At 44.4% G+C, this 25403-nt stretch overlaps 1 protein-coding gene across 2 annotated transcripts in view; it reads left to right on the top strand.

Moving 5' to 3' along the window:
- brf1a (BRF1 general transcription factor IIIB subunit a) overlaps nucleotides 1-25403 on the top strand; it is a 111385-nt gene that overhangs the window by 75660 nt on the left and 10322 nt on the right. For both annotated transcript variants that reach the window (XM_080783687.1, XM_080783688.1), the window contains exon 17: nucleotides 23834-23885. In XM_080783687.1, the coding sequence (XP_080639813.1) occupies nucleotides 23834-23885 (52 nt within the window). The remainder of the gene's footprint in view (nucleotides 1-23833; nucleotides 23886-25403) is intronic.

Genomic DNA, 25403 nt, shown 5'->3' on the forward strand with positions numbered 1-25403 from the left:
ATCCCTCTCTTTTCTAGCACATAAAAAAAAGTCGACAGAACTCAGTTTTAACGTTGATCTGAGTTGAAGCGTGCTCCTGTCGGTGATGCTAGTCTTGTGTTTGTGTGATTTCAGGCTGTGCTGATGAAAGCTGAATTATCTTTAGTGACAACCGCACAGATGCTTATTAAGCTGGCTCCCTCTTCATTCCTCTGCTCTTTTGTTTTTCTTGTCTTGTTTTCCCTGCATTTCTGCTCCTCTTCTTTTCATTTTCGGCCTCTTTCCTCATCTCTGCTCTTCATCTCTTTTCTCTCCCTCTCTCTTCCTGCCAGACCTCATCTTTTGCTAAATGGGTTTTCAATCACGTTGGTGACCTACAGACTAGGGATGCACGATATAATTGTTGGCATAATCGGAATTGGTCATATCGGCCATAACAATGCCATATTGATATCGGATTGGTCTCAAAATGTAATGATTATATAATATTCAAAAGTGTCTTGTACCTCTAGTCTAGAACAAAAGCCAAATCAAAAAATCACTTAAAAAAAAGAATCTACATTAATTTGTGTACTCGTCTCATTCAGTAGTCATTCAGTTGTGAATGCAGACAATATTTATTGATTGGTTGAATACTTTATTAACAGGCTTTGGGCCAAGCCCCAAGGGCCTAGGCTTGTTTCCATTGTGGTCCTCTGTATCATATCGGAATCGGTCAGAATCTGTATCGGCAGATATGACCCTCATGCAAACAAAGGGAGATCGGATATCAGTCATTATTTCATAATCGTGCGCCCCTATACTACAGACTTCTCTCTGTCTGTTGCCTTCTTCCTTACCAGGTCTCTCTTTTGCTTTCTCCATTGTTTTCCTGTTTCTTGTCTTTTTTTTTCTCTCACTTTCCCTTTCTCTTATTCTTATCCAAACTTTTCTCCTTCATTCTCTCTCTGCTTATACATACACACACACACACACACACACACACACACACACACACACACACACACACACACACACACACACACACACACACACACACACACACACACACACACACACACAGTATATACTGTGTGTATATATATCCCTCCTTCCCTTACAGGATTTTGTCCTGGTTAATATTCCCTGACAGTCCTCCACAGCGTCTTTTCAGCTGTTTAATGGAGTTTCTCTCTGGAAGGAGGGATTGCTTTTCCTCTGGACGTTAAAGCTCCTTGGACTTAACTTTGGCTTTTAGGAGACTCAAAGCTTTACAAGGAGTCTCATAGGAGCAGCTTTGGGGTGATTTAGTGAATGCAAGCGAGCGTGTGCGTAGTTGCACACACACACGTCCGTGCGCGTATGTGTACGATCACCCCATACTCAAAAATATGCATTGCCAGTACTACTACACACACACACACACGTGTAGGACTTCTGCACGCATGCACACACTACACATCATCACCACACACCCGCACAAACGTTTATATGCATACCTAACCTTTACACACACACACACACACACACTACATCCACCCCAATATGAGCAGTTCCAGTCATCTGGTTTACAAACTACCCAGGAGACACTTTCCCCCCCTACCAAATATCTTCGCCGAATGTTTGCCAATTGCTTGTCTATTTTTGTGGAATGTGAGAAAGAGAGAGAGAGAGAGAGAGAGAGAGAGACAAAGCGCTCAGTTGTGTATGCATACATACTGTACATGCATTTATGTTTATTAATTGATGTTGGAAATGGATTTGAGCGTGTGTGTGTGTGTGTGTGTGTGTGTGTGTGTGTGTGTGTGTGTGTGTGTGTTAATCATGTTTACGTGGCTCCAGTTGGCTCATGGCTCCAGCCAGATTGACAGATTTCTGACTTGAATACATGAATGAGCATCTGTCTCTCTGTTTGATGTCTGTCTGAAGAGGCCTCTTCCTGACTTTCTTAAGAATGGACGTCTGCCTTGTTTGAATCTTTTAAGATGCATTCATGTCTTTGGTCAATGAATCATTGATGGCATGTTGCTGTTTTTGAATCATTCATTGTACACTCAAGCAATTTGGTTTCTTTCCTGAATGGAGAGGGAGAACGGCATTAGCACAAAGAGAGAGAGAGTGAGAGGGCGAGAAGGAGTGAGTGAGGGAGAAGCAGCTTTTAAAACCTTCCATCCATTTATCTAACATAAAAAAGCTGACCCATGCACTCTGCTTATCGCTTGCTCAACAAAAACTTGTGATGGTCTTTTATTTGTAATAGTTCTACTCCAATCAAATCCATTAAGAACAACAACAGAAACCTCTGCCCTCCAGCCTCATGTGTTAGCAACACAGTGATAATCCCTCACTCTCTCATACCAGCTCACACAGTTGTGGCATTGCAATGATTTTCCCCCCCAAGTCCCAACGGTGGATGCTGAGGGTTAGAATGGCCCCTTTCAGTCCTGGGGCAGAGGAACGGGCCGTTGCTCAGGGCCCCTGAAAAGGTTGTTGTGTTGGTTATTGAAAAACGGGCGTGGGGGGACACAGTGACAGGGAGACCTATGAAAGTTGTAGGAGAGAGAGAAGCCATTGACAGTAAGCCCATTGTGCCTTGTCTTGAGGCCCTCGCTCAGGGGCTACACTGGGGCATTGTGCTGCTAGCGCTACTGCTGCTCCCACTGCAGCTACTGATGCTAATCCTACTGCCAGCTACTGGCACTGCCACTACTGCTACCACTGCTCATACTTACACTATTTATACTGGGGACTACCTTTTTTGCAGAGCTTGGGCTTCGATGGGTGCTGATGGGGACGCTTGTTTTACTGCGCCGGCTACTACTAGTAGGGCGGGGTTATATAACCTCACAAAAACTATGCCTAAACCTAACCCTAACCTCACAGAAACTATGCCTAAACCTAACCCTAACCTGTGAAACAAGTGCCCCCTCATCGACCATCGACACCCTGGCTCTGCAAAAAAAAGACTAATTTCTACTGCTAGTACCACTACTTGTACACACCTTGTGCCACTACTTGTACTTCTACTGCTAGTACCACTACTTGTACACACCTTGTGCCACTACTTGTACTGCTACTGCTAGTACCACTACTTGTACTGCTACTGCTAGTACCACTACTTGTACACACCTTGTGCCACTACTTGTACTGCTACTGCTAGTACCACTACTTGGGGTGGCAGTGGCTCAGGAGGTAGAGTGGCCGCTTGAAAAACGGCCACTCAGAGTTGCTGTTGAAGTGTCCTTGAGCAAGACACTAAACCCCAACCTGCTGTGTTTCCTCTGCTGTGTGTGTGTGTGTGTGTGTGTGTGTGTGTGTGTGTGTGTGTGTGTGTGTGTGTGTGTGTGTGTGTGTGCGCGCCCTAGCCCTGTTTTTTAGGACTCGAACTTTGGCAGGAATTTTCGATCGAAGATTTCTAATTAATTAATTTCTCTGAGTGCTTTTAACCAGGCTGCAATTCAACACGAGATATCCGTCTTGGACATGATTAGAGCGCATCGCGGAAGAGAGCGCAGTGCCCTCTCTTTATCAATCTCTCTCGTCTCTCCCAACACACGCACGCACGCACACACACACACACACACACACACACACGTGTGTCGCATGCCGAGAATAGCAGACCGGCAAGCTCACAACGCGTCATGGATGCGACGTGTTGTTTGTGAACTTACAGTATAGGTCTGCTATTCTCATCCATTCTCGGCACGTGACACCATTGCAAAACGTAACTTTAATGAGGCATTACCCTCTCTCTGCTTCCTCTCCTCGGTCTCTCTATGTTCTCTCTTAAATTCAGTCCCTTCTGCCTCTCCGTCTCTCGCTTACATTCTCTCTTTCTCTTGCTTTCTTGTCCTTTTGTCCTCTCTTTGTCTCTCTGGACCTTTTATATTCCCCCTCTTCCCTTTCTCCTACTTTCTCACATCCTCTTCTCATCTGTCCTACAGGGACAGGCTTTTAGCTGTCTCCTCACTGCTATCCCACAGTCACCAAGGCCCTGATGTACTTATAGTGCACTGTTGGTCAACTGTCCTTGGTGTACTTTTGGACAGTCTACTCTAGTTAGTGTATTTGATATTAACTGTACATGGTATACTATTACAGTGTGTCCCGGTGGGTTGGGACCCATGTTTATGCCAGAGACACATTTTTATGGGTCCTGAATAAATAGTGAAAATATATCTACAAAGCTAGATTGATTTACTATCCCATGGGGGAAATTCGGTAAAATGAAAAAGGAAATGGGGATATTAAATATGTATTTTTGTACGTTTGGGGAGACACCGAAGGTATCTCTTGGGTCTCAAACTAAAAGGTTTGAGAACCTCTGTACTTGTATTGGTCAGTGGCAGAGTGCTTTGTTGTGATGTGGAAATACAGAGTATAGTCAGTGCTCTCCGGGAGCACTCAGATTCTTTTGCCCAGAAAACTAGAAGACGTTATGGTAGAATGTGATGGTTATTATTATGCATCATCGTGTTAGCTGGCTAACAAGCTGTGGTGGTATTGCGTAATACAGAACACATTACACATCATCTTACAAACGTTATTACAAAATAACATTGTGAACACATCCTTAGTGTACTAATCTCCCAAATCTGGCTTTGACAGGCCGTCTGCCCCACACTGAATACTATCGCCATTCTATTTCATTGTGTCAACTAAATCCTCCATTAGAGATCGTATTAATGCAAACTAGATTCAACGTACTCAACCCTGCACACATTCTAAATATGCCCCTGAAATATTTTACTGAGCAAATGGACTGTTATCACCTTCAATAATAATGATAATAGTTTTTATTGTCTCCACATCATATATTTTATTTGTCATGGACACTTGTACAGAACATTAATAATTCTATTCGAGTTGGAAGCATTAAGACCCATTTTCACCCTCAATGGCTTCCTTTCTGAATAATTACGTTATTGTGAAAAGATTCACGCGTTTAGATATTGCTATTTACAATGAGAAGCGGACGGGAGCTGGTGCCACTTGGACCCGGATATAGCGTAGGACTAAAAAATGACGTCGGACTTCAATACCGAAAATGGAGAGACTTTCTTGGTGTTATATTAAACCGTGTATATTCAGGGTACTATTTGTCAGATGTATTTATTGTACATAAGTGTCAACTCTGTGTCCCCTCCTATCTGTCTATCATTACCGCTCTTAATCCCTCCTCCCCAGCTCCGGCTCTCTGTCTCTGCCCTCATCTTCCCCTCCCTCCAGATACTAAATTCACTCTCCTTGCTGTTCCCTTTGTCCTTCCAAAAACACTCATCCAGAAATAGCTGATATTATATGTCCAGTTTTTATTTTCCTCTCCTATGCTCTTCTTTGTCTCGTTACTCTCCAGTCTCTCTTGGTCTCTGTCTTTCTCTCCTTTCTTTCTCTCTCCTTTTATTCTCATTATATCCTTTTTTTTTTGTCTTCTCTCTTTTAAGAACTTTCCCTCATTCCATGCTCCCTTTTTTCCCCCTTTTTTTTGTCGGGAAAAGAGAATTCCTGGCTGCATTTTTGTCAAAGCACGGGTGGGAGGGAGGAGTGTGCGTGTGCATGTGCATGCGTGCAGTTTTGGTCTGTGTTGGGTTTCCTGAAATGTACTTCTGACCCTGTACAGTTTGTAGTTGCCAGCTCTGGGAAAGACGGAGCACTAAGCACTTTTCCAGCCCAGTGTTCCCACTGCCACCACTGTGGTGGTGCATGGTGACCGAGCTGGCCTGGGAGCAGGTGTCTTGCGTGGGGTGTACTGAAGCATTCACTGGTGGAAAAAGTACTCACATTTTGTACTTGGGTCGAGTAAAAGTATCAATACTGCAATATAGAATTAGTAAAAGTCCATAATTTCAAATGTACTTGAGTAAAAGTACAAAATTATTGGTATAAAAATGTACTTGTGCAGAAGGTCCCATTCCAAGTTTTCAAATGTATAAAAATCTTTTGAAAATGGCTCTACCGAGCTTGTAAATCGGCTATTTTGAAATGGCTAACGTGAAGTGGTTAATGCATGTTTTGTAATAATAATCGAAATCTAACTAGTAACTAAAGCTGTCAAATAAATGTAGTGGAGTAAAAGTACAATATTTGATATGAGATGTAGTGGAGTAGAAGTAAAAGTATTGGAAGTTGGAAATACTCAAGTACAAATACCAAAAATATTCACTTAACGGGCCACTTCACCCCTTTTGCAACCTAATCTTATTTTAATGATGTTTTGGAGACAAACACTTTCCTGGGGTTTTTATGTGGGTATAGTTTGTGTTTTTAGATATTTTAGTGTCTGTGATGCCATGTTCTCAGTCACTGCTGTGCTGGTTTACTACAATGACCATAATGCTTTGCTGCACTCACCCAACCTTGTAGAGAGAGAGAGGGCTGTCTTAAGGCCTATTCATAGTCTGGACTTTCGGTGATGAGGTGACCACCGCTCCGGTGGTGAGCTGACCACCGGAGCTGAAATAACGCTGAGCGTTGGTGAGTAAAAACGGAGAGAAGGGCTGGAGCGGTGGCGGTGGTTTGCTCTTCACCGCGGCTCGTGACGTCATGTTGTAGTTCGGTGGTCACCTCACCACCGAAAATTCCAGACTATGTATGAGCCTTTACTGAGACGGCATGTAGTCCAGGACGGAAGTGAGACCAGTATCCATGACATCACTGGCACTTTGACATACTAAAATATCTAAAAACACGTACACACACACACACACACACACACACACACACACACACACACACACACACACAAAAACAATTCCCAGGAAAGTGTTTCATGTCTCCCAAATTATCATTAAAATAAGATCTGGTTGCAAAAGAGGTGAAGTGGCCCTTAAGTACTTAGTTACTTTCCACCACTTCTGTTGGCTTCCTGTTGGCATTTGGGTTGAGTTAAGATGTGCATTTGAGCGTCGAGTGTCTTCCTCGAGGACGGCCTCAACAAGGTCGCAGGTTTAGTTGACAAAACATCTGCTGTTGCAGTTGTGACCTCCCAGTGAATAACGGCAACAATAATTATAATTATTATTTTAATGATGCACTTTGTATCTATTGCATCTTTCATACATATTTTCACACAAGTAAACTCACTTCTAAAACAAGTATAGTAGGTAATTAGGGACACCAATCTTTGACTGTTTTCAGTTAGTAATGATTTGAATTACTTGTTTTGTTGTTTTATTGGCCAATTAGAATATAGTTGGACTTGCGGTTGTCTGTTCAATATGTATCAATGGCTTGTTGTGTGCTTTTATATGGACTTATACTGTACATACACTATTAACACTAATAGACATGCGTTACCTGTTGCCATAGGGCATGCCATATTGAATTGACATTATCAGCACAATATCCATATTGCAAGAGGCTGCTATTTAATTTTTATTATTATTGTTTTTCAAAGGAAACATTTCATTCCCCTACAAAGCGTTGCCTGCATGCCAGTACAAATCATGCTCGTGTTCCTCTCTCCCCTTGCCAGGCACATCAGATCTAAAGAGGATGTTTTTGCTGCTGATCGAGCCAGCTGTGTTAGGGGTGGGTGTATAATTTGTCTGTGGTTGAGAGCCCCTCCCTGCAGTCTGTCCCCCCTGCGCCTCTCTGCCCCTCCTCCCCTCGCTGTGACCAATCAGCCCTTTGTACGGCTGCTTGGCTGGTCAGGGTGCGTTCTCAGAGGAGCTAGCTAGCACCGAGAGAAATGTGTCCCAAGTGCCACTGCTAATCCCCTCTATACAAACACGCATGCACGAGAGAGCGCACACACACACACACCATACATGCAGTCATGCGCACACACATTCATCTTCCTATAAGTATGCGCTCACACATGTATACACACGCTCAACTTTATATATGCACATGCATACACCAGAAATGCACACATTTCCTCTTTCTATATGTGCACAGTCTGCACACACACACATTTGCACAAACACACACATGCACACACACACCCCATACATTCAGGCATGCACACACACATTCATCTTCCTATATGTGTGCGCGCACACACACACACACACACACACACACACACACACACACACACACACACTTAACTTTATATATGCACATGCACGCACCTGAAATGCACACATTTCATCTTTCTATATGTGCGCACACATGAACATACAGTACGCGTGCACCCACACACAAACACACACACACACACACACACACTCACACTTTATATAGTGCACTGCCACCAGCCGTTCCATGTGATGTGACACAAATTGCTGACAGACTGAAAGACACAGATTTTCAGGAAAAACCTTATTTTACTATAAAGATTGTGCTCTGAAATTCCAACAGACAATATTGCAAAGTACGAGTACAGGATGTATTATGAATGTCTGACTACAGCTGTGTCCTGTTGAAGTGCCCTTGGGCAATACACTGATCCTTCAACGGCTGATATAGTCTTAACACCTTCCCCGCCGGGTTTAAGGTGAAGTTTAGTCTGCCACCATGGAGCTTTTCAGCTGCAAGGTTTTATTTTGGAGAGCCCAGAGAAGTGCTAGTTTTTTATTTTGGACGGGTGACAGCCGGAATGTAGACGGCACCCGGGAGCCATATGGTTGGCGCCCTAGCCTGTGTCTTCCGTGAGGAGGAAGCCCAAAAATCCTTCGTGAGGCACTCTGAGCCCCCCACCACACATATAAACGGTACTTTTGGGACAAAAGTGGATTTTGTTTCCACCGGGAAAAAAATACTTTTAGTTACTCCAATGCGCCCTCTACCGATATTGCCCAGAAATCCCTTTCTGGACAAAAAGTACCGTTTATACGTGTGGTGGGGGGCTCAGAGTGCGTCCACTAAGGAAAGTAGGCTTTCTAATGACACAACCCGCCTTTGTTTTGGTGAGTAGCAAAAACGTTCTTTTTATTTACGCTAAAGAGGAGAGGCTGCGCAGGGCAGAATGGTAGAAGCAGTAGAAGGCTATGGACCAGAGCTAAGGGCAGCAGTGACTCAGGAGGTAGAGCGGACATGTGGGTCACAGAAGGTTCCCAGTTCGATACTCTTCTCTCCATGTTTTACTGTCAATGTGTACTTGAGCAAGACACTGAACCCGAAGTGTCCTTGAGCAAGGTACTGAACCTCAAATCCTGATGAGCAGTAGGTTGGGGTAATGTATGTGAATGGGTGAGTGTAGCACACGTTGCCAAGGGCTTTGGATAAAAGGTGCTATAGAAATGCAGACCCATTACCATTTAAATTCAGACGACATGAATGCAGTAACCATCAAGTAGAATTTAAATATGGCACTGGTTTGCGACTCCCGGTCCCGGATTGAGAACGTCTTATTACAGACAGAGGAAGCATTGTGGACATTAGTAGCAGCTTTCTCTCTGCGTGCTTTCCCAAACAGCCTTCAGTGGCAAAAGCTTTGCTCTCCTCACCTCCCCTCCACTTTAACTTATGGAACAGTAGAGAGACTTGCCCTAAACTGGGCCATTCAAAATGCATCCCCACTAAAAGAGAGGTGAGATCGCGGCGTTGCAGAACCTAGCTTAGCAGGATGAATAGTCTCTCTGGAGCAGTGAGAATGGATTGTCTGCTGCTAGACCATGTAAATACACCCGTCTTTAAACCAAGCAGACCGGACAACTTCCCTGTGCGCCCGACACTGAGACAAATGACGTTGTCGTCCCTCTTTGTCCCCTCTGCGTCTCGTTGGACTCTCTGGTCTTTTCTCCACTCCCTTAAGCCCTAGGCGGGATCTAGGTTTGCGGGATTTTTGGGTTGCTTTATTCGCGCCCCTCCCCCTGTCAAGCCATTGGCGGTTGTCAGACAGAGGCTAAACGGTCTTCTCAATCGTCTTTTTCAGCCCGGCTCGCTCTCATTCACTCTCATCTGCAGTAAGCTGATTAGCAGCGAGCCGTTAAGCTCGGCAGAGACTGATAGGCCAGCAGAGCGAGAGAGGGGGCAGTGGAGGAGAGAGGATGAGAGAGACGTATAGAGATACAGATGGAGAGAGAGAGGACATACAGTACAATCTTCAGTGTTAATTGAACTCTGGAAGTGTACATTCTTATTCAAATAATTGTCCATTTGGGCCCATTTTGTCTCTCGGTTCAATTTACACCGGATGTAGAGACCAAGGTTATTAGAGTTAACTAAAACTAAGCTACAAGCTGAAACTGGAGTGCCTCACACCCTATACAGTATATATAACAAAAGACAAACTGATACAAATCAAAACATTTTAAACAATGAAAGCTAACTGAAAGTAGCATGCCCACTTGTTAATCAAACTGAAACTAAGCTACATTCAAAACTTGAATAACCTTGGTAGAGACAGACGGAGAGAAAGGGGAGAGAGGAGACGGACTACACATTGAAAAGGGGATAGAAGTGCGGAGAGAGATGGACATTTTTAAGACAGTCGGATTAACAGACTAGCAGAATGAGAAGGGAGTTGTGATGCAATAAATACATGAAGAGATGGACAGAGTGCGAGGGAGGGAGGCGGAATGAGGGTTGTAGGGAGAAAACAGTGAGAGAGTAAAACACAGATAGAAATAACCTTACGGGGGGCACGGTGGCACAGTTGGTAGTGCTGTCGCCTCACAGCTAGAAGGTCCTGGGTTCGATTCCCGCTGGGGACGCTGTGGGCACTGGCGGCGTGTTCCCTCCTCCGCGTCATCAGTGCCCATACCCGAGGCGGGGGTTGGCGATAGGGCCTTTCTGTGTGGAGTTTGCATGTTCTCCCCGTGTCCCCTAGGGTAGATACCCTCACAAAAACATGCCGTAATCCTGGTCTCTAAACTACCTCCCCCTGGCCAGCCGGGGCGCCTGATGGAGGGGAAAGGAACTGGTCGGAATAACGTGTCCCTTCCACGCGCTACGTCCGGCTGGGGAAATTCCCCTCTGTCAGGTGAAAAGAAGCAGCTTGGACTCCTCATGCATAGAAGGAGGCATGAGGTCAGTCCGCTGCCCCCCCAGGTTGGCAGAGGAAGTGTAGCGCCCAGGATTACATTAGACAATTGGCACTGGGTGAAAAAGAAAACTGGGTTACAAAATCGTGGGATAAAAATTAAAAAAAAAAAAAAAAAGAAATAACCTTACAGTGGGTGTCTGAGGCAGTGAAAGTGTGACTCGTAGATAACCTGCCATGGCCTTTCACTGAGGTGATGTCAGCAGAAAGACAGACAGACAGACGGACAGAAAGAAAGAAGACAAGAGAGAGGGATGGTCTTACAGCATGTGATTGAGGTGAAAGAGTGGCAGAAATTGACGTTCTTAGCTTTGACCTCTTCTCGAGGTGAACACGGATTAACAGAGGGAGAGAGAGAGCGCCCCGAGGCAGGCGGTTGAGGTGCGTCTGACATGGTGAGACTTGAGGTTACTGCCCATTTTCTATGACCTTTCGTTAAGGTAACCGCCAGGAAAGTAGACCAGCAGACTCGCAAGCACTTTAAATGGCACGTACATTTCCAGGTGGCAGGAGTTTGCCTGTGTACACAATCAACCCAGCATGTGGACATGCATTAACAGATAATAGTAGTGTTAAGAGATTGTCTAACAGAGCGAGATGGATGGAGACGGAGAAGCAGATGAGAGGAGGAGAAACAGACTGAGACTGGGAGAGAGTCGAGGAGAGAAAGGAATAGGAGAGATGCGATGAGACAAGGATAGTGCGGCACACAGAGAGGGAAACTAGGAGAGAGATTTGAAGAGAGAGACCAGTAGAGTAAATTGGGTGTGGGTTGTGTATTCCTCACTGTGATTCTCAGTAAGAAGATTGAAGCTAGAGGGCACAGTGATAAGATTCATGTTTTTAATTAATTGAACAGGTTTAGTTTAGGTTCAGCTGTATTGCTGCAACAATTAATTGAACTAAAAGCACAGATTTACAAGATCGTGACGCGTTGAAAAGTAAACAATATAATAAGCGCTAGGAAAATAATCGATTGCTGGAGCCCTATTCAACTCCCACCGCAGCCACATGCCCTGCAAAAATCTAGAATGGAACCAGTTCTAGAACCAGTTATTTTGGTGGAAAAGGGGCCTGTGTGTAATACTGCGAAAAAACATCCAGCTCAAGTGGCCGAAGCGCTTTTAATACTTTTCATTGGTTCAATATTCTTTTAACCAACACACAGATGTGTTCAATAGCACTAATGTATGAAAACATGGAGTTAGCTGGTTTCTGCCGGACAGCGACGATGTAATGAATTCTAATCTTAAATCTGGAAGTAGGGTTAAAGAGACAGTATAAAAAAGGTGAGATTGAGATAGGGAGCCATAGCAGGTGGCGAGAGAGAGAGAGAGAGACGGTCTCTATCATCTTTTATAAGGATGCAGAAAACATTTAACAAAGAAAGAGAGGAACTAGGAAAGAAGAGAGTGAGACAGGGAAATGAAGTGACAGGCTTTTCCTCAGTGTGACCTCTCACTGAGTTGAGAAGAAAACAGGCTATGAGAGAGAGAGAGAGAGAGAGACACTCCTTCGGCCAGATGGTCAACGAGAAAGACAGGAAGATAGTCTCTCTGCGCTGACCTCCAACGGTGGAGGAAGGCAGGTAAACCGAGTGAGACAAGCAGAGAGGCAGAGAGCTGCTACAGTACAGCAGTGTCCTCCTTGCTGTGACCTCTTAGAAGTGAACAAGGAAAGAATGTAGGTAAACACGACAAAAGACAGCAGCTGGTAGAAAGGTACTTTACTGTAGGTGTGAGACACAAAGAAAAGTGTCCTCGTCTCGGTTCTAGTGACGTCGTACACAGTAAAATCCTCTGGGTTCATTTATCCATTTGTAATTCTGAGCTTGTACAAACGTAACCGCATGGATCCTTACAAATCCGTTTGGATACATGTGTACACTATGAGACTGTACCCAGGGTTGTACTGTGTAGAGGTGAAGGTTGAACACGACACAGCATACAGTACAGAGGCCTGTGTACTGTACCTTGTTTACCTGCTTGTGCATCATGCCCATAGACTGAGGGACGCAAACACGGAGACACAGGAAGTGCCTCGGAGGAGACACTTAAGCTGCGTGACATTCCAAATCCTACACGGTTTGTGCTTATAACCACGGCCCGTTTATGTGGCCAAAGTGGAAGTGCCTCTACCTAAATCTACAGTATAATTCTATGGACTAGACTGCGATGGCGGCCCGACGTCTGAAGCGAACTTGAGACACCACCGAGCGAGCTAAAGCGAGGGAGTTTCCGTGTCAAACGTTGCAAAGTTCGCTTTCCCCCGGCTGCCACTAGCAGGGCTCAAGATTAACGACGTCCCGGGGACTGTAAAATATCTATTTGGGACATAAATGTATCTCATCCGGGACGGTTTCGGGACGAGAGGAGTTTTTACACTGAAAATGCGCATTTCGTGTGCAGCCATGAGCAGCATGAGAATTTGCCGTGCCGTCAACCAATGCTCTGTCGGACAGTATGCCTCCCGTTGACAACAACAACGCACACACTACATTCACCCAACGGAATCATAGGAATTATATTGCTTTTGCCCCGTGGATGAGACATTTAGATTGAAAAACTATCGGTTGGAAGCGTGGATAAGACCATGGTTGTGTGCCACAGAAAGGTTCCATATGGACAATTGGGGCTACACTACACCAACGTTTAACGTTAGCTTCCATGCTAGGCTTGCTAGCTGGCGTCGACATTAAATAATATGTTGGTATATAATCATCTGAAGCAACAGATGTTTTCTAATGCTCAGATTGTTCTGGAATTGCTGCCCCAACACTGTGGAATGCACACCCCAAAACCAAAACGCTCTCATTCCACATTGATTGTATTTATTATTATTATTTATTGATCCTTCGTCTTAGTATTCCCCTTAATAAAGTAGTTTTTATTTGTTTTCTCATGCCAACCATGTAATAGACATTTGAGTATTCATATACCTGCATTGCTGCACGTTATCTGTTGGTCTTGATCAAGTAGCCTACACCAAAATAACAAAATCCATTTGAAAATAAAAATCACTGTTCTCAGGTCGAATATTGATATGCGATTAAAATGTGATTAATTTAGATTAATTAATTACAAAGCCTCTGATTAATTCGATTAACATTTTTAACCAAGCCCTATTTTTCATCTGGGAGCATTTTGACTAAATCAGTGTATCTACAGAAGAAACATGAAGCCAAACAATTAATGTACTGCATGTATTCAATACATGCAGTACATTATTTGTTTGGCTTAATTGTATTTCTATTACAATAGGAATACTGTAACTGCCGGGGACACTTGTTGGTTTTAACTTAAATTATTTAGTTTGAAGTTGATTTGTTTTATTTACTTTGCTTTGGTATATACTTATTTTGGACACTTGTAGCCTATGTTTGGTTTACCTTTATTTTATTAATTTCACAATTTGAGTGGTGCTTTTTGTAAAAAAAAATCCCGGGACGGTATACATTTACTTCGGGACGGTTCAAATTGTATTTTGGGACGGTTCCGGGACGGTGGTGAAAAAAGTTAGTCTTGAGCCCTGGCCACTAGAATAGACTACTGGCCAATCACAGCGAATCCTTGCGCAAGTGCACTGGCCAATCATAGCACGTCCTTGCACAACCCTTCAGCTGCCAATAGCCTGGAACGCAGCCAATCGTGGTGCTTGGTGTGTTCAGGGCCCTTGTGTGGATTTGTCCTAAAATATGCACTCGTGTCACCCATGTGGTGCCTTGCGTTGTCCACAGAGGCAATTATCAGTAATCAATGTACACACTAGGTGAAAAGTCTTCCCCGACAGAGTATAAAGCTGCCTGAGAGATAGATGGATGTGTAGAAAGATAGCAGTGTCAGCCCACTGCTACGTATGGAGCAAGCCATTGGCAGTGCCTGCCAGGAGACAGCCAAGTCAGTGAGAAACACAGGCAGTCTGTGTCCATCTTGTCTATAAAAGATCAATACATTTGAGCTGATAAATATGACATACATCTTAGTACTAGTTTAAAACTTTATCAATATTATGTTCTTTCCAAAGAGTTATACTGAATGGCCCACCCCCTTTGCCCTCATCCCACTCCTTTTTTTTCTTCTTTTTTAAGCAAAATAATAAAATAAATCGACGATAAGAAAAGCCTAGTTTGAACATACCCATACACAGTAAAATCCTCAGTGTCCGTTTGGTACGCATTTAAGGATTTTACTTTGTACTAGAAACGACAGCAAGTCGTGTAGGAAGAGACTCAAGACAGTGAGACGGCGAGGAGGAGGCTGTATTTTCTTAAAACAAAAATGACCCCGGCAGGCCACATGTGGTCCTGCTACATATGGTCCTATTGTTCTCAGACTTGAGTGATTTATACATTGCCATCGTGCCACATGGCGGGGGTGCTGTGGTGGACGAGGGGCCAGGAGCCACTCCCTGCTGCTGTAAACAATTGTCATGGTAACGGGGGGTCTGCCGAAAAGTCTGTCGCCGCAAGCCGCGGGGTACACTATTGACGGCCATTTGACCTGTGACCCCTGGAAGTCCATTCCAGCGTTCCCCCGGTGGGACGACATTATTCGCTGCCGTCAGATCAAAACCCAGCGTGTCCAAAAAAGAGACAGCTATTTGAAGGCTAATCACTTTCAACCTGCCACCTCTATGTTGGGTTTGTCATTATAGACACATTTATTTTCTATTTCTATTTTCTCCACGTATCACTGTATGAAATGGGCCTTAAAAAGAAAAATACATTCTGTGCTTGACTTGGAATAATACAATATTTGGTATGAGAGTCCATGGGTCATTCCAACCTGGCTCAATCCATAAACCTGTTTCTTCATTTATAATGAAAAAGGAATGAACCGACGGTGTGGTTTAGAGGATGGATGAAGACAGTTTTATGAAGACGGTCTGGTTGGAGAATCATTAACACATATTTATATAGCCTGGTTAATGTTTGCCCCGTGTAGTCACAAAGCAACACACAACATCAATGGTTTAACCACATGAACCCTAGCATCCCTGTTCTCGGCATGCCAATAGGCGAAACTAGACATACATCTGAAATGCATGAACCTTTGGTGAAAATATGATTGTTCGACGAAAATAGAAAATCTACAAGCTCACAAAACGTTGCGTTGTATGTAGCATAAATGAAAGATGTACAAGATCACAAGAAAATGATATAGGGTTTAATAAACTAACCCAACCTCCCCATCCTCTCTTAACTGCACTAATAAAACTCAGGGATTCACTAACTTATTGATCATGTACTTAAATACTGTATATCACGTTTTGGTAACCAGAAAAAAGCATTTGGTTAAAACGTGTGTATTCAGTAATGGCAGTATCTCCAGCTCTTTAGTAAACAGAAAATTCATTTTCAGGTTGGGATACCAATTTGATCCAATCAGGAGAGAGAGAGAACTCCACCAAGATAACTTATCAGCTTTATCAGCTGTGTTAAAAAGTGTTCCAGTCCCATTTTGCCTGCAAAGTTTTTGTTTCATCACTTCCAATTTCACTTGTTTATCCTGTATCCTGTATGAATTCTGATTAGATCAAATTGGTGATAGGTGAACTGAAAATAAATGTTCTGTTTACCAAAGAACTTGAGAGATGAGGAGACCCCTGTTACTGCTACAGCAATGATTGATTTTGGAATATAATGCTATTTACCACTTATTTAAATATGCGTTACAGCCCATTTAACCAGCATTCTCATCAAATATTGGCTGAGAACTACAATCTTAACTGTCCATCATATAGGTATAGTTCAATATAGGCTGAGAGAATATTCGAAATTTCGTCAAAAGCAACAGTTTGTAATTATGCAGGTTAGTGCACCACATATCATCCATGTATGTGGTGCACACACACACACACACACACACACACACACACACACACACACACACACACACACACACACACACACACACACATTCTCTCTCTCTCTCTCTCACACTCACATTCACACACACAACACATCCGCCGGGGCTGGGGGGGACATCCGGCCTCACTCTGGGGTTCACTCCAACCTGCGTCCCCCCGTTCAGTTTCTCTCAATTTCACTGGTTTCTTCATTGCACTGTAACATGCGTAAATGCATACAATTTAACAGGTCCAGTCACATGGGTATACACACGTGCGTCAACATAAACAAATGCAACTGCACCCACAGACCACACACATCAAAAAACGCGCGAGTGGATATCAGGGTAGTGCATGTGTTCACTGTGTGCCACGTGCATGGATGCACGCAAACAGGGTCTTAGTCTCTATGCTGTCCTGCTGACGTGAGGGGGCTAGTGAGGAGATGAGCGCCATGGCAATGTGGAATTTTGAATATTTATTGAGGATTAGAAGTGATCAATGCCTAATCTGGATGAAGCGGTTAGGATTAATTCTCCCTGGGTGGATGTTTCAGGAGAGATTTGGGGTGTTGGCCCGGGGGGGTGGGGGTGTGTGTGTGTGTGTGTGTGTGTGTGTGTGTGTGTGTGTGTGTGGGGACAGATGTCCACAGAGGTAGGTATTCTCTATAGTGTCCTAAAACAATGTTTTGTAGTTACCATGGCACCTGACAGAACAGGAGATGTGGGATTTTGCCAGGTGTAGCCTAGGCGTGTGTACCGGTATCAGTGTCTCCTCTGTATATTATATATGCAAGGGATAATGGATGGGTAGCAGGTTGAGAAATAAACCCTGACAGGCTGATCAGGGGTCTTATCACCCTGAAGGGGTTTATTTCTAAACAATGACTTGGAAACCATTCATTATCCGCTTATTACAAGGCCACTTTATGAAGAACTTAATATGTTGACACAAAGTTTAACAACAAAACAATTAAATTAATTTGATTCAAATTGCTTACGGTAAAGATGGATTGTCAGGTGCATACAGTTCAACAGGTCGTCTCCCAAAAGCAATAAATTATGTAAGTAGGAAGTAAGTAGATTATGTATTAATCGATATTCAGATGCTTGTATTGGCTATTTCTCGCCTTGGATGTTTTCAAAACCATTCTTTAGGCACCCGCTGGCCAAGTGGTCCAGGCGCATGCCACATATAGGCTTTGGCCTGACAGCATGTTGTGTGTTCGAGTCCCGTTCATGACGACCTTTGCTGCATGTCTCACCCCTTCTCTCTCTCCCTCTTTCCTGTCAATCTCCACTTGTATCTATCAATAAATGCAGAAAAGCCAAAAGTGCAGGGGTTCTCAACCTGTGTAGAAACAACATGTTCTTTCTGGTCTACAGTGATCTCTAACTGGAACCTGAGAAGGTTGTCTTTAGTTACAATTACAATCTTTTGGCATTTAGCAGACGCTCTTAATCTAGAGCAATTTAGAATAAGATGAACAATACAAGGTAATGTACTGTACATCAAATGCGTAGAAATAGTCAGGATCTAAGACCCTCTCATCCGTCTAGCAGTAGAATGCTACCAGAACAATAATGACCTGGCATATGTCTACACCAGTAAGACGCCTGATAGAAGCACGCATCCGCCTGGGTGACAGCAGACTGCTGGGCGAGTGCTGGCGCTTTGGCATTGGGGGTCAGATCAACATACTGTATGAAATTAATTCTGTACTGGCCATATACAGTACAGTATGTAGCGTGTCTTGAGTGCAGGCTTTGATGAGGTCAGATCAACATATGGAATGTCAGAACAGGTCAGCTCCATATATGGAGATCTAAGGGTTTCATGAGGTCAGATCAACATATGGAATGTCAGAACAGGTCAGCTCCATATATGGAGATCTAAGGGTGGCAGCGGGGACAGTATCTTAAGTGTACAATACATGGTTTGATGAGAGCCCAGGGCCAGGCAGGCCCAGCTGGAGTTTAAATGGACAGGTATCAGTCAAAAGGGAGACATCAAAGAGGAAGGATGGATGGGGAAGGATCAACATATGAATATATATATATCCATATATGGAGATCTAAGGGTTTGAGGTCAGATGTAAAGTTGGCCAATATTGATGACATCAGGGATCTCCATATATGGGCTTAATTGCGACAGCAGGTCGCATTTCCTATGACATCTACTATGACATTTATTATGATCTCCATCCCTGATGATGTCACGAGACCTGGGCACCATATATGGGGGCTTTCCCCATGTATGTGGATTTTGAGTGAGTGACTGACTGACAAAAATGTACGATTTCATAGTAAATGAGACCTGCAGTCGCAATAACATTACATATTTTATGCCTATGCATAAGCCCGCAAGGTCGTCAAGGTTAGGGCAAGTGCTATGGCCAGTTCTCATGCGTGGGTGTGACATGTACTGCTTTGGGCTGGTTTCTGAGTCTGTGCCGTTCCAGAGATGGTAGACATGTTGGCTGGAGCACAGAGGTGGTGCTCATGGACTGATGTTTGAAGTTGTAGCTGTGATGTAGGTTTGTGGTGTGTGAGGGAGTGACACTTCATGTTAACGCTCTCATCTCCTTCACTGCTGTACTCTCTGATCTGTCAGGGCTAGAGGGGTGTGTGTGTGTGTGTGTGTGTGTGTGTGTGTGTGTGTGTGTGTGTGTGTGTGTGTGTGTGTGTGTGATCCTACTTTGTGATTAGTGGTGGGTGGTGGGTAAGTCTGATCATCCTGCAATGTCACGCTATGAAACTCTTTATAACACAATCTCTCTCACAAACACACGCACGCGCACACTCACACTCCCTATTTAATGTGTGTGTGTGGGGGGGGGGGGCAGTTGGAGGGTAGTACTCCCATGGGAACAGACCGCTAATCTGTGTCCACAGCTCCCATCACTTCACCCAAAATATCTTCCTGAGACAGGTTCCAACGCTGTGTGTGTGTGTGTGTGTGTGTGTGTGTGTGTGTGTGTGTGTGTGTGTGTGTGTGTGTGTGTGTGTGTGTGTGTGTGTGTGTGTGTGTGTGTGTGTGTGTGTGTGTGTGTGTGTGTGTGTGTGTGTGTGTGTGTGTGTGTGTGTGTGTGTGTGTGTGTGTGTGTGTGTGTGTGTGTGTGATCCTACTTTGTGATTAGTGGTGGGTGGTGGGTAAGTCTGATCATCCTGCAATGTCACGCTATGAAACTCTTTATAACACAATCTCTCTCACAAACACACGCACGCGCACACTCACACTCCCTATTTAATGTGTGTGTGTGGGGGGGGGGGGCAGTTGGAGGGTAGTACTCCCATGGGAACAGACCGCTAATCTGTGTCCACAGCTCCCATCACTTCACCCAAAATATCTTCCTGAGACAGGTTCCAACGCTGTGTGTGTGTGTGTGTGTGTGTGTGTGTGTGTGTGTGTGTGTGTGTGTGTGTGTGTGTGTGTGTGTGTGTGTGTGTGTGTGTGTGTGTGTGTGTGTGTGTGTGTGTGTGTGTGTGTGTGTGTGTGTGTGTGTGTGTGTGTGTGTGTGTGTGTGTGTGTGTGTGTGTGTGTGAGAGAGTGTGTGTGTGTGTGTGTGCGCAGCTAACTGACCCAGAAAATCCCTAGCATGCGGTGAAATGTCACATCTCTCATCAGACCAAATGGATGAGTTATCTGGGTTGTTAAACTTGGTGTGGGGGTGTGTGTGTGGGTGTAATTGTATATGAGAGAGACAGAGAGAGCGAGAGAGTGGTTGGATTGTCTGGTTGGGTAAGTAAGTGGTTAAGTGTGTGTGTGTGTGTGTGTGTGTGTGTGTGTGTACGGCACACACATGTGCATATTTTATCTAGTTGGGTTATTCAGTTCATCCCAGCATGTCTTCTTGTCCTTGTGAGTCCAAATGGCCCAAAGTAAGGACATTTTATCCATCCCATTTTAAAAGAGGCCATTTCATTGTCAAATTTAGCATTAGGCCTACATTTAAAGCAGTGAATGCAGCCAATCGGGGTTATATATCGGTCAGTGGAATACCTGTGTGTGTGTGTGTGTGTGTGTGTGTGTGTGTGTGTGTGTGTGTGTGTGTGTGTGTGTGTGTGTGTGTGTGTGAGACATACTGTATGTTGTGTTTTATGTGTGCTACATCTCTTTTCCTCTTCCAAATAACTGCCTGAGTTAAACATGATGTGAGTGGAATCTGTGCATACATTTCCATTGTGGTGGGTTTCTATGTAACTGTCCTCTAGACAGTACAGGCCAAAGGCCTAGTTGCACACTGAAAATAGCCAATCTACAAGCTCACAACACATCACGCTGTAATGTGTTGTGAGCTTGTAGATCGGAGATTGTCATCCAAGTATAAATCCCCCTTAACAGATATTGTCCGTGTTGACATTGTTGTGTGTGTGTGTGTGGGTGAAAGAGGAAACACAATCAGCTCTTTGGCTACATCAGTTTTTATTGCCTGGCTCCACGCACTACCCACAATGCACTGCTGCTGAATAGACAGAACTCAGCCCAAGTGGGGGTGTGTGTGTGTGTGTTTATGCGTGTGTATTTGTGCATATTTGTATTTGTGTGTATGCTGATGCTCACATGCCATGTGCATTCCAGCCTAGATTGTATAAACACATAGAGAGAGAGAGAGAGAGAGAGAGAGAGAGATAGTCGGTGCACGCACGTTTGTGTATGTGTGTCCTTGTGTGAATTTGTGTTTTTTTTTCTTTGTGTGTATAACTGGACACACACTGGCCTCTGTTGTGCCCTCTGTTGTGCCCGGCTGGGAAAGTGTGTGGGCTGCAGGGGCCACCAGAGTGTGTGTGTGTGTGTGTGTGTGTGTGTGTGTGTGTGTGTGTGTGTGTGTGTGTGTGTGTGTGTGTGTGTGTGTGTGTGTGTGTGAGAGAGATTATGCATGATTAGATTGTGAGAACACTGGGGGTTTTGGGTGCGTGGCGTTGGGAGTTGCTTTACCTCAGAGACCGTCGTCTCCAGCTGGAAAATCAAGTTTGAAGCTCCAGATTATTATCATCATTTATTCATATCATTGGTCCTCGTGGAACTAATTTTATCCACATCCAATTTGCATATTGCTCCTCTATCTGTCTGCATCTCTCTCTCTCTCTATCTACATACCCGTCTAGCCTCTTTCCTCCTCCCTCACTCTATCACGCAATATTTCTCTCTCTACCATTTCTCCATATTTGGCCTTCAACATATATCTCTTCCCAGCCCACCTCTGTATCATTGCCTTCATCCTTGAATGGATTATCGTGGAAAATTGAGTCATTCTCCATGCCAGTTTTCACTATTTAAAAAGGAAAACTGCGAAAATAGCTACAAGCTCACGAGTTTTGGATGGATATTGTGGTTTAGAAAAAAAATAGTTTATGATTAATTGCTTTCAGTTGTATAACACTAACATTTACCAAGTGCTTCACATCGTGTAAAACACTCACCCAGAGGACATATTCTCTCTGTCTAGTATCCACTCCCTCTCTTGCTTTTTCCACGTTTTCTTCCTTCCTATACTGCATGTGCCTCGCTCGTTCTACCACTCTTCTCCTTCGCCTCTCTCCCTGTGCCCTCTCTTTATCCGTCTTGTCACCCTTAAAGGCTCATACATACTCCAGTTTTTGGTGATCGCTTATCACCGCGGTGTAGTTTTTAAAGGGATGGAAAACTACACCATTACGTCAGTCGCGGTGATGATCAGCGATCACCGTGGAAACAGACCCATCTCTCAGTTTTTACTATCAGACAAGTCTTTTCACTCTGGAGCTATCACCCCGTTCACTGATTGGTCTAGAAGTTGGGTAAACCACAGGGAGGCGGGGTCAATCCTCAAGGACATCACCGCGAGTATGATGGCCTCAACTCTTATCACTGTTTTAGGTGATAAGCTATCACCTAAGACGGTGACAACCTATCACCAAAAAACTGGAGTATGTATGAGCCTTTACCGTTGGTCCATCCCACCATCTCTCCATAGTCCATACTACCTCTCTCCATCGTCATGCTCTGACTCCGTGTCCTCCAGCCTGGGTAAGAGAGGTTACTCTCTCTCTCTGTCTTTCTGTCATCCCCACTCCCCTTCCCCCCTCTCTCTCTCCCTCTCTCTCTCCCCGTTGGTCCAGTCTCGTTCAGGTACAAGCCCGTGCTCCACCCCTCGGTCTTCCTCTCCCTCTGTACCCAGGGGTCGGGCCCAGTGTAGTCTGTCATACAGATCCTCGGTCTGTTAATGACGTCTCTCGGCACGGAGCCGTTCTCCAGGCACGTTTGCTAGCCGGTGACTTTTATTTTGCATTGACCTTTCAACAAAAAGATTGTGTGTCACGGCTGGTGACAGTGCACTATAGTGTGCGTGTGTGTCCGTGTTTGTGCGCGCGCTCGTGCGTGTGTGTGTGTGTGTGTGTGTGTGTGCTTGCGACGTCTTGCTAAATATGGCACAATCCAGTCGTCGTCCTCTCTCTCTTCCTCTCCAAACTCCTCCAGCCCTCTTTTCCTCTGCTTAAAGGCGATTAATTAAAAGCTCCCTGGCTCCTCTCCTCTCCCTTATCAGTGAGAGTTGAGTACTTACAGTAGACCCCCAGGGAGGTGGAGGGAGGAGGCTGGTGGAAGGAGAGGAGAAGGGAACCATGCTAATTTCAACCACTGGGAAGTCTAAAGATCGAGATCCTGTTTAGGAATCAGTGCTAGAGGAGATGTGGTACAGCGTTTTATCTGTTTCTGTCTGGGAAGAGTTTCCCTCCGCACACGCACACACACACACACACACACACACACACACACACACACACACACACACACACACACACACACACAGTCTGATTTGCCAGTCGTCTTCATCTCAATTTTTTGAGTTTTGCCTCAGGTCGAAGAAAGCAGCAGAATGTAAAGATGTCTTTGTATCTGTATCTCAATAATCAGTCTCTCTGGCTTCAACAGTAAAAACAAATTGATTCACTGGAAGAATAGCGTAGTAAATAACTCTTCAATAACAATTCAATTCAACACCACCACAGGTTTGATTTCATTCTAATCCTTATTGTAAGGTATTTATACTAAGGAGGCGTGCGTGCGTGCGTGCATGTGCAGCAGACCTGTAATGAGGATATTCTCTCTGTCCTTCAGGTTGAAGCCGTTCATCACAGGACAACCTGCTAAGAGACTGGCACTGGATCAGGTACTCATGTCTGTCTGTGTCTCCATCTGTCCATGTCAGTCTGTCTGTCTGTCTGTCTGTGTCTCCATCTGTCCATGTCAGTCTGTCTGTCTGTGTCTCCATCTGTCCATGTCAGTCTGTCTGTCTGTCTGTCTGTGTCTCCATCTGTCCATGTCAGTCTGTCTGTCTGTGTCTCCATCTGTCCATGTCAGTCTGTCTGTCTGTGTCTCCATCTGTCCATGTCAGTCTGTCTGTCTCTGTCCATACATCTGTCCATCTCAGGCTGTCTGTCTCTGTCCATCCATCTGCCCAGAGGAGTCAGATGGAGAGAGAGAAATGAATCATTCAGTCTCTCTTTCTTCTGTCTTCATCATGCTCTATCTCAGTGGTTCCCAAACTTTTCCAAAGAAGAGATTAGACGTTTGACCGGGAACCAAACTAGTAAAAATAGCAGATCTAGCCCAAACCCAAACCACACCAAAGTGTCGGGTCGGGACAAAACGTTTTTTTTAAGGTTAAACCACACCAATGCAACTCATTGAGTTGCATATATATTAAAGTCTAACTCATGTTGATTAGGTCATGTAATGGTGATGTAAAACGAACGGTGCCAACACAAACATTAAAAGGCCATTAACAATAAAGAGACAATATGACAATGAGGGACAATATGACGTACATTTTCCCTTCATTGTTTTTAAAACAAACATTGAACTAAAAACAAACATTAAACCTGTATATAGGAGGGGCTAGCGCCCCTCAAAAATCATACAATTATTTTAATTTGTTTTATTGAAGAAGAGAAAAAAAAGTCCTGCAAAAGTAACTAGGATTATTTATTTTTTTAAAGATGAGAGAGGTCATTCCACAGCTTCTCTAGGTCGTCCTCAGACGAGCCCTCCATCGTCGTTTCCAGTCATCCCGGTTCTCCATACATCTGGCCAGTTCGTTGGTACTTTGCGCTCCTGCGTCGTTCTTGAGTACATCCACGTATGTTAGCGTTGGACGTCCTCGTGACCGGTGCCCGTGTGTTGGTTCCCACAGCACTAGTTTACTGGCTGGCAGCTCTTGGTGTCTTTGGCAGTGTCAGCTTGGGAGCCAGAAGGGAGAAGAGTCTAGGTCACTTGAAATGATGGCCAGGGTGTCATAGGGACAGATGTCCTGTGTTTGCTGATTGAGTTCTGCAGAAAAGAGGGTTGTGGAACATATCCTGGGGGGGGGGTGCCCTTGGTCGCCTTGTAAGTCATCACCAGTATCTTGAATATACGCAGAAACCAGTGAAGAAGCAGACATTTGTGTGTGGTTCAAGACCAGGTGTGCAGTAGTGGTGTTCTGGATCAGTTGTACAGGTCAGAGAGGGCATGCAGGTAGACCAGCAAGGAGGAGCAAAAGAAAGGAGTTTAGGTCAAATATGCTTGAAACACATTTGCATTGCAGGCATTATGCACTGATGTCAGGCTTCAGTCAGTGAAGAATAACCCATGGTATTGTCGCACTTGGTCTGAAGTAGTGCACTATTAAGGTCTTGTTATATTCATG

This window comes from Protomyctophum bolini (assembly GCF_963924005.1).
Source record: "Protomyctophum bolini genome assembly, chromosome: 15".
Lineage (NCBI taxonomy): Eukaryota > Metazoa > Chordata > Actinopteri > Myctophiformes > Myctophidae > Protomyctophum > Protomyctophum bolini.